At 41.2% G+C, this 13,858-nt stretch overlaps 1 protein-coding gene across 3 annotated transcripts in view; it reads right to left on the reverse strand.

Moving 5' to 3' along the window:
- Positions 1-13,858, reverse strand: part of FNDC3A (fibronectin type III domain containing 3A) — a 53,382-nt gene that overhangs the window by 19,575 nt on the left and 19,949 nt on the right. For all 3 annotated transcript variants that reach the window (XM_053374756.1, XM_053374755.1, XM_053374757.1), the window contains 8 exons: positions 12,496-12,572; positions 9,546-9,780; positions 8,159-8,437; positions 5,907-5,962; positions 4,029-4,180; positions 3,468-3,527; positions 2,284-2,422; positions 300-353 (listed from right to left, as the gene is read on the reverse strand). In XM_053374756.1, coding sequence (XP_053230731.1) covers positions 300-353; positions 2,284-2,422; positions 3,468-3,527; positions 4,029-4,180; positions 5,907-5,962; positions 8,159-8,437; positions 9,546-9,780; positions 12,496-12,572 — 1,052 coding nt within the window. The remainder of the gene's footprint in view (positions 1-299; positions 354-2,283; positions 2,423-3,467; positions 3,528-4,028; positions 4,181-5,906; positions 5,963-8,158; positions 8,438-9,545; positions 9,781-12,495; positions 12,573-13,858) is intronic.

Here is a 13,858-nt window from a genome sequence, read left to right on the forward strand (position 1 = left end):
TTAACACTCAAACAAAAGTGCTAACAAGTTTTTTTCTCCCTCCAGTAGCCCTGGTTCAACATTCCATAAAAATGGTTAAAACCACTTCCCTGACAAGATGGCAACCTTATAGGATTCTCACCCCTTACTTGCAGTATTTCCAGTTATAGAGGACCTCTCAGTGCTATACTGAAGACTGTTATTAATCTTACACAAATACAGAGCAATCCATCAGCCAGTACAAAAAAAGAGAGGACTTGAGCAACATACAATTTCAGTTTGACAAGATTAGGATGTTGATTCTGAAATAAGGAACTCACCTCATCCCACTCTAAAAGGTAGGTAGTTATTTTGGAGCCATTGTCATTGGAGGTCTAAAAAGGGGGAAAGGGAAAGCTTTACTTTGCCTAGCTACTGAAAGAGGCAAATTTCTAGTTCTCTATCCTAATAAGTAATAGGTCTGCCAATCCTGAATCGATAACATAACACAAACCTATTGCATGCATGCATATGTACATTTATAAACAGTATATTGAAAACTAGTATTTTTTTCAAGCATAAGTATGTATGCTCCCAGTTGCTATTGGACGCACTGCCCCACATCCCCAGTAACATAGTTTATGTAGCTCAATATTCTATCCTATGTTCAGATTGTGGCTTGCTCTGCAATGGAGTGTTGGCCTCTGTTAGAAGGTAGGTTTGCTGCCTACAGTTCTGTCTACTAGATTCACTAGTAATTAAGTGTGTCTTGACCTACAGAGGCACCGAGTTTCAGATTTCTGGATGTAACGGAACCATTTTGGGATACACTTTCAGAGTCAACAGCAATGGTCTTAAGTGTTGTCTCAGAAAATGCACATTCAGAAACAAGCAGCAACTACTTATTCTGAAGAGGACTGTGTATTCTGAATGTGGCAAGCAAGAAACGTGAGTGATTTTCTTTAGCACACACACACACACACACACACACACACACACACAGTGCTTTTTTCTGGGGGGATGCAGGGGTACACATACCCCTAAACATTTTGTGAATCTAAGTTTGGCCTCATTGAGAGGCAGTATTTCAATATGTGTAGGAAAATGAGAGTACCCCTAAACATTTTTAGGGGAAAAAGGACTATACATACATACATACATACATACATACATACATACATACATGTGTATATAACACCTTACCCCCCCCCCACCAAAGGATTGCAAGATGATTCACAAGGAAACCTTTTTAGGTTATACTTTAAGCCCTGTGTTTTGAGTGAGAAGTCTACAGTAACGTTGAACACCTGATTTTTCTAGGAACTGTTATGTCATGATCTACCTGTGTATCAAGTTTCATTAGGATGCACTAAAAATTTTCCATACTGTCAGTTAATCAGTGAGGCCTATGCATGCTTGCATGTACTTACGCTTTGCTCAGAGGGGAGGGGAGGAGGGTTCCAGTCCTTCTTCACACACTCCTTGTCATTCATCATTGAGGTTAACGCCTCAGGTAGAACAACACCTTATCCTACTGAACTTAACATGCAGTATGTTTGTTTGTTTAAACGAGATTCAGTTTAAATAAGTATCCTTATCTGCTAATGTGAGTGTTCCCGTGCAGCGAGCCAGTCTCCTCCTGGATACTACAAACCGAGGTGAGCAAACTCAAACTCAGGAAGCTTCTTATCTGGCCCTCAGGACTCTTTTCGGGCCGTGCCTCTCACTAGCCCTGCTCCAAGCCCTCCTCTAGTGACTTTGCCAGGACGCAATATGTCCTTGGACTAAGTTAATGCCTCTCACTTGCCTGGATGGAAGATAGGAGGAGGGGTGCATGTTTGCATGTAGAAGCTTTTGGCTTTTGCATGGCCGGAATGTAGCCTACAGTCCAAATGTAATAGTTGCAACTGCTGCTAAACTCACTTTTGCCTTTGGCTCACTTGCCCATCACTGAAATGTTGCTCTCAGGGTGAAAGCTGTCCCTCACCCATGCTGTAAGCTGTAAGCAAGGGATTTGCAGCAGGTCACTTTACTCCCCCAGTGTTTTATTTTCCAATTGACACCCAGCATTATATGTTCCTGAGCATGCTCAATCCTCACTGCGCACACACAAACTCACTCCCTTTTTTGTACTTCTGCATACCACAGGGTTCTCCTAAGCATGGCAATACCTCCCTCTCATTTGCCTTGTTTCAGCTCCATTTCTGTCTGCACTATATCACAGAATTCACAATTAGAGGAACAATTGGATTTACTTAAGATACGCTATAAATCTTGCTATAAAAAAATACCCTGGTTTAAAATCCATTTTGGCTTTTCAGTTACCTTCCACTGTAAATTCAGGCTGTTTTTGGTTCTGTTGATTACTTTCGGTGCAGCTGGAGGGTCTGGCTCACAACTATCTGTAGTAAAAGTCACCAGCTCTGAAACGGCTTCCTTTGTGGTACTACTTGAGGCTATAACTCTATATGATTAAAAAAAAAAAGTTAAGGAAGTTTTCCTAATGGAACTGAGATCTGAAAGTTGAGACTGTGGTTGGTCATAATGATTTGAGTCACAGTCACTTGTAAGATTGCATTTGGCAAACGTAACATTCCTACCATGTTACAGGTCTGACCCCTACCTAAGAACAGTTTCAAAGCCACACAGAACTCCCCCCCTGCACTTTTCCTTCAGGAACCCATTGCTTGTGTCTCACCAGGCTTGAAATGTAGGAGAAGATAACAACCTTTTCCCTATTTCAATAAGGAATATGCCTTGGTTCTAGTCCTCTGCGTGTGCATAAAGAATAGCCACACTTGGATTAGAAGATGGCATCTTCACATCTTTAATGAATTTGGTTGGAACACTTAACACACTTGCCTTCATTTTGGCCTTCCCTATCCTCAGAGCCTCACTACTAGGTCATAGCTGGGAACAATCTAGCCACCAAGCGGCAATACTCTTCTGTGGTTACTTTTTATATTGGATAACTCTGCCCCCAAATGCAAGTTTTGCAAGTACCCTAACACAACTTAGGGTGGTACTGAGGCTCAGCAGAAAATATTTTGCAGGGGGTAAGTAGTATTTGATATCTATTTATGTAAAACTTATAAACAACTCTTCACCCTGATGGATTCACAGGGAATGGTAGCTGTGTGGGCATGTGCAATAATACATTACAATACAAATCAATATAGATCGATCAACAAATTGAGAGGCACAAATTATAAAACAAAAAAGCGGTCAGAGGCTATAACACCAGTTTAAAGTGTCTGACCAAATAAAATCGCTTGCCCTGGTCTAGTATTTTGATGCAACTCCAGAAGCATTATTAAAAACAGTAAAGAAAAAGATTTATTGCACCATTTGTATGCCTACGCTTTTCAGTTTTATCACCTGCCTTCCCCCACCTTCTCCAAACCCTTATATCTTTAAGCAACTTCAAACAAGGGAGGTATATGCAGGGCAATTCAGCTACTTTTAACAACAACTGCTGTGTTCTCAAGTCTTTTGTTCTTGGTGCCCACCTGACATGGTAATCGGTTGCCGGTCTGAGATCATTAAGAGTAAAAGTCCTCTCTTCTTCCCTGCAAAAGGAAGAACCCATTATGATAGTGAGAATTAGATAGTTTCCACAACAACAACACCCTATGCAAACAACGACACCATTTTTCTTTCAAGCATATCCTACGTAGTTTCCCACAATGTTGGATTAGTATCTCAAAACCTCTATCTTCCGGGACATCACAATTTAGCATTTGTCTACATGCAATTCCTCATTGCCCAGGAATATCAGGAATTGTAGGAGCAGATTTCCATGAAGGTGAGTGAACTGGCTGGCAAAGGAGAGATTAGGTGCTCCATTCCTCATCTGGACCCTGCACAGGAATTGTTTTTTGGTTGGGAGGGGGGCAGGCTAACTTACGTGCACCTATTTACAAAGCTCCCTTAGATTCTGCCTCTAGGCTGTCCTTAGAAAAACAACACTGGAAAAAATCCATCAACTCCGTCTAAAATATTTTCTATGGAAAGTGAGCAAGGTGTCAGCTGAGATAAGTTGCGCAGTAAAATAAAGAAACTGGACTTACACATAAAATGATTTAAATTTTCCATTTCTACCACCCTTTGTGATTGCCACTTCGTATCTGAACTTTGTAGAGGTGAGATGTGTTTCGCCATTTTGCACCACAAAAGGAGGATCCCAAGCCACGACTGCTGACCTAGCTTGTATTTCAGAGACCTATAAAAAAAGGGAGAATAATCTGACTTTCTAGAATATTCAAGAAGCACTGGGGGGGAATGCAGGTGGGTGCATTTTTCCCCTAAACAAGTTGAAATGCTGGGTCTGGTTGCATTTTTTGCCCCACTTTTTATAGTTCTTTAAGTCAATGCATGGTGGTGGTTTAACATACATTTGTGTCGAAGTACTCTGTCTAAAATACTTCCAAGTCTGGTTCATGCATTAACAGTTTCATTTCACAATAGCAGACAAGACCCAATACTGTCCTTTGTACAGCAGTCCCTTTAACTGTTCTATAATTGCATAGCTAGAAAAAGTAAGCCAGCCAGCATGGTCAATGGTGAGGAACGATGGGAGATGCAGTCCAGCAACATCTGGAGGCCCACATGCCCCCCTGACCTGTCTTAGACTATCTAAGATTCCTACAGCATTGTCATTATATACAAGAAAAAGTACATCCATTTTTTTCTTAATCAAATCAATGTAAAACATGGTTTATTTTACATCATGTCAACGACAACAATATTCAATAAAAGTCTTTAAAACAATACGATAGGTCGGCCATTATAAAATGAACAGGAAAGCAGAAATCCTATCTAAATAAAAGTTTTAAGCAGGTTTTGAATGACAGGAGAAATAAATGAGCCTTCCAAAGAACACTCCACAATTTAGGTAGGTGCAGTCATTGAAAATTCCAACCAGCCCCCCCCCCCCAGCTACAGTCAGGATGCAGAGACCTTCATCCATGTCAAATCTTAGGGAACAGGCAGGACACTTCAGAAGGAAGTGGTTGTTTATGCAAATGAGTTCCAAGGTTTAAAGCTGATCACAACTATAGTGAACAATTTTTTTAAATGCAGCCTATTATTCGTGTATAGTCTATGTGTTGACAGTACTGATGATTCAGAGAAGAAAGCCCACCACAGATCAGGAGGGGGGAACCTGTGCCCCTCTAGATGTTGCTGAACTACAACTCCCATCATCCCTGGCTATTGCTCAAGTTTACTGGAGCTGATGGGAGATCAACAAAGTTTGGAGGTTGAAAGATTTCCCATCCCTGCTGTATATACTCTTAGATGCATCCAAATTCAAAACTACTGAATCAGTTTAAATACCATGGATGGGAAAAAGGAACAAAAAGAAAAGAGAGAGAGAGAGAGAGAGAGAGAGAGAGAGAGAGAGAGGGAGATCCAGGCAGTCAAGTAAAACATTTGGTCACCTATTTTGGTCTGGTGATTGTCCTGGTTATGTAACCTTTTTCATTCTCCTCTTTCCCCAGCTGTGAAGTTGGTTCAAAATTCACACACACAAAAACCTAAGTTAAGCAGGCTTTGTGTCAAACCCCATAATCGTCATACCAAGGATTTCAAAATATTTTCAACTTGAATGTTGCCCAACTTCAAACCCCTTAAATTGGGTGTCTTATATTCAGAGAACAGCTATGGCTGACTTTTCCCTAAATGCCCCACTACAATATCAAAGATCAGAAAACACCCATTTGCTTCTTCCACCTATTCACTAGAGTTTGCATAGCAAAGTCATACAGAATGTCATTTCCCACAGTTACTTATCAACTATGAAAACTCCATTTCCTTCTGAGGATCCTGCCACATTCTCAAGTATTGTGAACAAATCTTGTTTGAGCCAGGTTTTGTAAACAGGTATGTCTATTTTGAAAAGATATGCCACATGCTTATTATAACGTCTAAAATATATCACTACTTACTGTAGGCTTACTGATGCTTAAGGGTTCTTGGGATTTTCTAGATTCTGTATCAGATTCTAAAGAAAACAAAACAATAAACATACACCACATTGTGAGATGGAGAGGAAATGAAAACCCCCATCAAAACATTTCTTATTTAACTGCAAACCAAATTGGGACACTTATTAGAACAACAGTAAATGCTGTGCAAAGTTCATTGTCCTTATTTGTTTCGTCCACTGAATCAGCTACATATTCAAAGTGTGCAGAAGTAACAGAGCTGCACAGACTTCCTTTGAGTTTGACTCACACCATCAAGAATCTGTGCGTATCTTGCTTTTCCTTTGACTGATGGAATTTGAAAATTCTACTGTGCTAAAAGTCTTAACAGTAACCTTGTTCATCAGCTACGTTATTTTGGGAAGACAGTTTGAAGGAATGATATGATGAGATTTTATGCATTCAATAATTAAGACTAAAGTTTCAGCAAGGAACATTTAAACGATTGAAAGCAAAACCCATGCATATACATACTCATGTTTTCAGATAAATTTCATGTTAGTTTTTCTAGTTATCCTGCCAAGGCTCAAGATTCAGGATACTAATTCATGCAGAGGACTGAATAAGTCAACAGGAGCAGGGAGGCCTCATAAGTACTGAGGTTCAGGTCTGAATGTAGATGAAGTACCTTTTTCTTTCGGCTTGCCAATGAGGTCTATCTATTTTTATTGTAAATACAGTACACAGTTTCCAAATGATTCCTGTTTGCACTTCATTTCTTCCTTCCATGATAGGCCAAACTACAATTCTGGCAATGAGACTACACTGCAAGAATTACAGTGCATTTGATCCTATGCTCTCAAGCAGCAGTAGTTTATTTTAATAGTAAGCCATTTCACCCTCTGAAATGCCCACATTGCCAATTCTGTGCAAAGTCAACCAAGCTGGGAGAGATGCACTGTACTGCTGAAAGTACTGCTGTTCAAGAGCGTAGGTGCAAATGTATGCTTCAGCTGGTCTGCAGCAACATCCAGAGAGGCACATATGCATTTATTACTCAGGTAACAGATTTACCGTATGTGCGCATTCTGGCTTGGATCCAAATAACCCCTAATGCAAAGAGAATACAGTTTTTCTCACGGAAGGTGAACCCCACACCACACTGCATACTGTTAAAGGGCTCCCTGACCCCCAGGAGCAGCTTTTCAGCAGACACAAACAGCTACAGAAGGAAGAGGATGTGGGAAACCCCACTGCATGGGGAACTTGGCTCATGGTACTTTGGATGCGAACCTTTGCAACTTGCACAACAGTACACAATACAGTATTGTTAAATAAGTCCCCTTTGTGAAGTCCACTGAAATCCAGAAGGTATAACAGAATTTTGTGATTGATTGTATGGGTAAATTTACCAAGAACTTCATTGGCTGTGTATGAATGCACACAAACATCAGATTTCAGCCATAGCTAGTCCAGTAAATGTAGTTCTACATCAAGCTTCTAAGTTCTAATAATTAATTTCCTCATACAAGAAACATCTCTTCACCTAGGCTTTCTCCACTGTCCCTCAAGAAAAAAAATAATCACTTCTCACTGGCAAGAATCAAGGCAAAGAGGAAGATTAGGAAGTGGGATTGGGAGGGGAGGGCTAAGAATGGAAAGGTGGTTTGAGGAAACCTGAATCTTTTCCCAAACAGTGGCTTAATAATTTCATATTGCACAGAATTTTGAAATGTGGTACTTTTAATATTTGCTTTTAGATTGCTATGTATTCTTTATTTTTAGTATATGCATCCTGACTTCTTGTGCTCTCATGTTACACCAGGGATGGGGGTACCAGTGTCGTCCCCGTCTCCCCCAGGTCCTGTTGCCCTGAAATGCCCACCATCCCTGGCCATTTGCCACAGAAACAGAAGGATTTTTCCAAAGGAAGACTGCAAATAGGAAGATGCCAACAACAGTAGAAGAAAACATTTTCAATGGCATGCTTTTCATTTGAGTGAAAACATTGGGATCCAGCTCCCCTCTCTTGAAGTCAGTCACCTATGTTCATAATGAACACACTGCCACACACTGCACAGATGTGCTGCATCGTGTCTGACGTTCTCTACTGTTGACATTGCTGACATGTATATTTTTAAACCCTAAAGGAACACAGACAGGTAGTTCCTCCTTTGTTTCACAAGAATGCTTTGCCATTTGATTTTATTCGCACTGCAGAATACACATATTATACGAAACACACATTATGTTCCTAAAAAGTTCCAACTTACCTCCCTTTCCTGAATTGGCTGCTTGGCTTTCCCTGGCTTTCCCTGCTTGCCTCTGCTTGCCTTGCCCTCCTGACCCTTGCTGTCCCTTTCCATGTCCATTCTGAACGCCGGCGCTGGACGAACTGTTAACTTTCTGAGGTGAGGAAGGAGGGCTGTTCGGTTTATTATTTGTGTTTCCACTAGTCTGTCGGTCTCTTATCCGTTTCTTCAAATGCTCCTGCATTTTGAGAGTTCTTTCATCTCGCGGAGGAAAATTAGCTCTGCCATGGGAACGAGTCTCTATAGGGGCACCAGCAAAGAGAGCCCATTAGATGGGACACAGAAAGGGCAAGACTTTCATTTTCAATGATCCGGTTTCCCCCTCCCACCAAATGTAAAAGCCTTCAAGGCTTAGCCAGATTAGACAACCAATATATATAAAAAGGAACAAATACAGTTATTGTAGCTACTAATTATTCTTGGAAGCTAATTTTATAATTGTAACATAGATAGCATATGTGCACATGTGTATAAGAGAAAGAATGGCTGCAGTTTTCTACCATAATACTGTGTACTGCACAGGGGCAAATGCCATGATATCTTTTTTTTTTGTAAGAAAGAAATACTGCAAGCTTCAACTTTCTAACTCTCACTAGTCCACTTGATTGGGATTTGCAAAGAACGACTCCACCTGCCAGGGGAATGGGGCAAGATAAGAGCCAGCTATGGCAATTAAGTCTGAAATTCTAAGCCCACTTACTCCATAGGATTTGCTCAATTCAACAAGCATGGTGGGATTGAGCAGTAAACCAAATAAAAAGCTCCCACCAACAATTGGAGCTTTATGCCTAATTGTTATGGGGAGGTGGCAACTGTCCTTAGGATGGAAGTCCTTCCCCACCATGCATAATTAGGCTCAGCAAATAAAAGCTAAGTTTTGACACAACTAGGAGCACTTTTTAAAGCCTTATTTCCTGTGAACAGCTCGGAGGGAGCAAGGAAGACAGGCTGCAGGCTGGCTCCAAAAGCACAATAGGCCAGCAAACCCCTGCCCTATGGAAAATGAGATCAATAGTGATGGGGAAGCTGCTAAGAATGCATCTGGGCATGTTCTTGCTGCTTGGCCTTTGTATATGGCAATGAAGAAAACACTTGTGATTCTTAAATGTTGTGAAGGAAGGTAAATTAGAAAGCCACATCTAGGCTATATAGGACCCAAACCATTTGGGAGTTTGTGCCTAAAAGTGAGTGGGAAGACACTGCACACAGAGCACTGTTTTTGTTGTGGATTTATCCCACTTGGAAACAGACTTGCTGCAATCTGCATCAGCTGCAAAGGCATATAAGCAACCCCAAAGAAAGCATCAGACCTAAATACAGGCAAGCTAATAACGGCACTACTTCTTACCCTGTTCTTGATAAAGATGCTGCGGTGGTGTATGCTGATGAACGAACTGTGGTGGTATTTCCCCTCCCGGAACTGGAGGATACACTGCATGAGGTGGATGGGGTATCATAGCAGGATGAGGGTGCATATAATGTGTCACATGTGGGGGAGGAGGAGGAGGAGGGTGAATGGGAGGGTGGTATTCAGTAGAATGTGGCAGAACTACAACCTTCCGGACTCCATTTTCTTCCACCATCTGTAATGCAAAACCAGTATGTTGTATGTATGTGTATGTTTTAAAATACAAATACATTAATTTTTAAAGAAATCTAACCAATTCAAAAAAAATGGGCATATCCATCTTGAATCACATTGTTAGTCAACTTCTCAGACTGGCTTGCAGATCTAACAAACAAGATCCATACCACCACCAACCCACCACTCGCTCTACTACAGTGATGTTCAGGAAGATTTAAGGTAGTACCAGCTCTTCAGCTCAATTGCTGAATATCAGCAAAACCAGCCACAAGCTAAAATCCAGTAGCTAACATGCTGCACAGATACTAAATATATACACTTCCAGGCATGTAAGTCAAACAAAAGTGACTGTCTCTTCGGCCTCTTTCTCTAAACCGTGATAGTAATGGATTGATAGATTCTAATGCAGGCTTCCTCAAACTCGGCCCTCCAGATGTTTTTGGCCTACAACTCCCATGATCCCTAGCTAGCAGGACCAGTGGTCAGGAATGATGGGAATTGTAATATCAAAACATTTGGAGGGCCGAGTTTGAGGAAGCCTGTTCTAATGTGTATTGGTACTACAGCGAAGATCTTGAAATTCAAGGCCTTCTCAAAGATTCCCTTTCAGAGTCAAAAGGAAATGATAAGCATACTCCAGGAAGTACCTGACTCAGCTCCATGAATCAAGAGTGCTATAAGGGTTCTCTCCTAGGATGGGTTCAACACTCAGAGCAAAGTGCTCCTGAGTCATTTAAGCTAATGAGAATGGATGCCACAGTGTTAAGGAACCATATATATTCCCTGTACATATATACCCTCCAAGATAGAGTCTTAGGTTCTTAATGGAATCTGAGAGTTTGTAGTGATCCCAATCCCCAATTCCAGACAATGTCAAGCACCAACTCCTCCATGAAATTCTTTTAAGTTACAGCAACCCCCTCTCCACAAACTCTTGCTTCTAGGTCACCTTGTTCTCTTGGAGAAATAACGAAGGACCTGTTCTAGAGGAACTATTCCCTCACCTGAAGTGGGAAGGATCGTGCTGTGTTTAAAGATGTTAACACTGCTCACAGTGTTTTTAAAATAAGTAACTGAATGTTACTTTTAAGCAACCTTGCTAAGATTTGTACCCTGATAGGAAGAATATAAATTAATAATAATGAGAATGTCGTCATCGTTAAAGACTTGGAGAGGGGGAATAGCATGCTACTTGTGTTGCTATACTTTCAGTCTGGAACCATGGGCGAGATAAGGCTCAGTCAATAATTGTTCAATGTAGTTTCTTGCCTGTTTCATTTGACTGGCTGCCAAACAAAGTATGGAAACCATACACACTGAAACCCTGGCCTAAACCAAGACCATAGAAGCTGCAACTGTCTCAAACACATGCAAGATGAATACTGGTTTTCATTAACTGTGTCTCTCCTGGTTCAGGTCCTGACCAAGTTCCTCTTCAAAGAACCTGCCTTGTAGTGGACAGAGCAGAGAGCATCAACTGTTTAGACCACTAGGAAGCAACAAATGGGGGGACAACTATGTTTCAGGATGTTAGAGCCATGCTGGATCAGGTCAAAGGCCCATGTAGTCCAACATCCGGTTCTCAGTGGCCAATAAGATGCCTATGGGAAGCCCACAAGCAGCACATGAACCCAGCAGCACTCTTCCCACCCACATTCTCAAGCAACTAGTATTCAGATATCAGAGTTAGTAACCATGGATAACGTTATTCCTCCATAAATATGCCTAATCCACTTTTACAGTTGTTCAAGTTGGCAGTCACCCTTACATCTTGTGCAGAATTCCATAGTTTAGCTATGTGCTTGGTGAAGCACTTCCTTCTGCCTTTCCTTATTTTCCCAAAATTCAGCTTCATTACATGGCATAGGTTGTAGTTTCTACTCTCTATGCGCTTTCTCCATTTCATGCTCAAGTTTATACACCGTTGTCATGTCCCCCTTATTCATTTTTCTAAACTATTATGATACCCCACGTGGAACGTGCTTCTTTCGTAGCTGCTGCACACTGGGTCAACATTTTCACTACGCTACCCACCAATATCTGTTTCCTGGTCAGTCACCATCAGTTCAGACCCCATTAGAGTATATGTAAAGCTAGGGTGTATTTTATACTTTCTTACATGAATTCCATTCACCATTTTAATGCCCATTCAACTCAGTCTGGAAAGATTATTTTGGAGTTCCCTGGAATCTCTTTGTGTTTTATCACTCAGAACAAGTGGGTGTCATCAGTTTCCTAATCTCAACTCATGGATGTGCCATGGACTCCAGCACCCTCCCCTTTTAGCATTAACTGAAGTAAAGTGTTTCACCTGCACTTAAATAAATGCACCAGTAGTTTCAAAACCTGATTTCAAATTATGCTAAAAGCAAACCACAGACAGCATTAAGCACAGTGCAGATAACAACACTTTTGTTTAAAGAAAGAAGATAATTTACATAGTAAAGTGGGGAGGGTGAGAAAGAGGGCAGGTAGCTTGCAAGGTGCAGCTGATTTCCTAACCATGGTAAAAAGACTAGGAAACGATGCACCAGGTCCATAGCAAGAGCAGCAGTCTTAATGTGGCAAGGAAGCAAGAGGAGAGATAAGATCTGCTTCCATCACACTTTCCATTTAACACCTTTTTAAAGCATTGTTAAGTGGGAAATCATCTTCTTTTTTCTTGGGAAATCTCTCTCTTTTGCAAAACCATCAAAAGACTCTTACTGTTTACCTGAGATACATAACCAGGAGGCACATAGATTGGAGGCACAGAACCATTTGTTGACATCATAGGAACATGTGCTGGACCTAAAAGGAAACCAAGCAACAGAGTGTTCACGTCTGCATACTGTACTGAAGTGTGTGTAGTCATGGTTCATTTGACAATCTGATAACCTAAATTGTGATCATGCATATGCATACACATTTCATTCTTATGTAAAAGGTTTTCAAAGCAATTTTCAAGCCTCTTCAAAACTTCAAAATGCTGCAGGGTTTTTGACCAAACCAGGTTGAGTAAGAAACTGTATAGCTAGAGTGGTTGATGGACATAAGAAGTGGAAACACAAAGGGATGTATCAGAGATGGCCTTCATGTCTCAGAAAATTAACACATTAAATTACTGATGAAAAGACCTGAAGCAGATTTTCAAGGACACTAATGATACATCAATGCTAGCAATGGATGATTGTATTACAATCATCGGCGACAATCGAATCGGCGGTTCGAATCCCCGCGGCGGGGTGCGCTCCTGTCGCTCGGTCCCAGCGCCTGCCAACCTAGCAGTTCGAAAGCACCCTCGGGTGCAAGTAGATAAATAGGGACCGCTTACTAGCGGGAAGGTAAATGGTGTTCCGTGTGCTGCGCTGGCTCACCAGATGCAGCTTGTCACACTGGCCACGTGACCCAGAAGTGTCTGCGGACAGCGCTGGCTCCCGGCCTTTAGAGTGAGATGAGCGCACAACCCTAGAGTCTGTCAAGACTGGCCCGTACGGGCAGGGGTACCTTTACCTTTACCTTTAATGATACATCAATGCTAGCAATGGATGATTGTATTACAACTTATGTAGATTTATATTGGTAGCATATTTTATTAATACTTTTAAGTGTCAGTAAACCCCACCCCCAATGTACACCAACTTAATAGCCACCCCAACAATGATTTTTTTAAAAAAAACAAACTTATTTGTAAATATGTTTAAATCAATGTGCTTAACCTTGGCCTACCACCCTGCATGGACCAACTGTAATCAAGAATGCCTCCCCAGCACCCTGCTCTGTGCACCAGCAGGCCATACTATGGCTTGTTGGGTCATTTGAATCCAAATAGTTGGAAGTAAATTGGCAAAGCCCACGCTTGGAGAAATTAGTCCAATGGCTACTGCTAAACCTACATGTTCTACAATATGTCAAACAAAAAAATACAGTGATGATGTGGGTGTGTGATAATATATATGGATGATCTAATGAATGGCCTGTTTTGCTTCCCACACGGTGAAGACTGTTCCAGAAACAAAATAATGCTTAATTAGTATTGCTTTACTACTGAAGGGAAATTAAACTAATGCAGTGAAAAGAGAGCAAGTAGCTTTGTC

This window comes from Podarcis raffonei, chromosome Z, assembly GCF_027172205.1.
Source record: "Podarcis raffonei isolate rPodRaf1 chromosome Z, rPodRaf1.pri, whole genome shotgun sequence".
Lineage (NCBI taxonomy): Eukaryota > Metazoa > Chordata > Lepidosauria > Squamata > Lacertidae > Podarcis > Podarcis raffonei.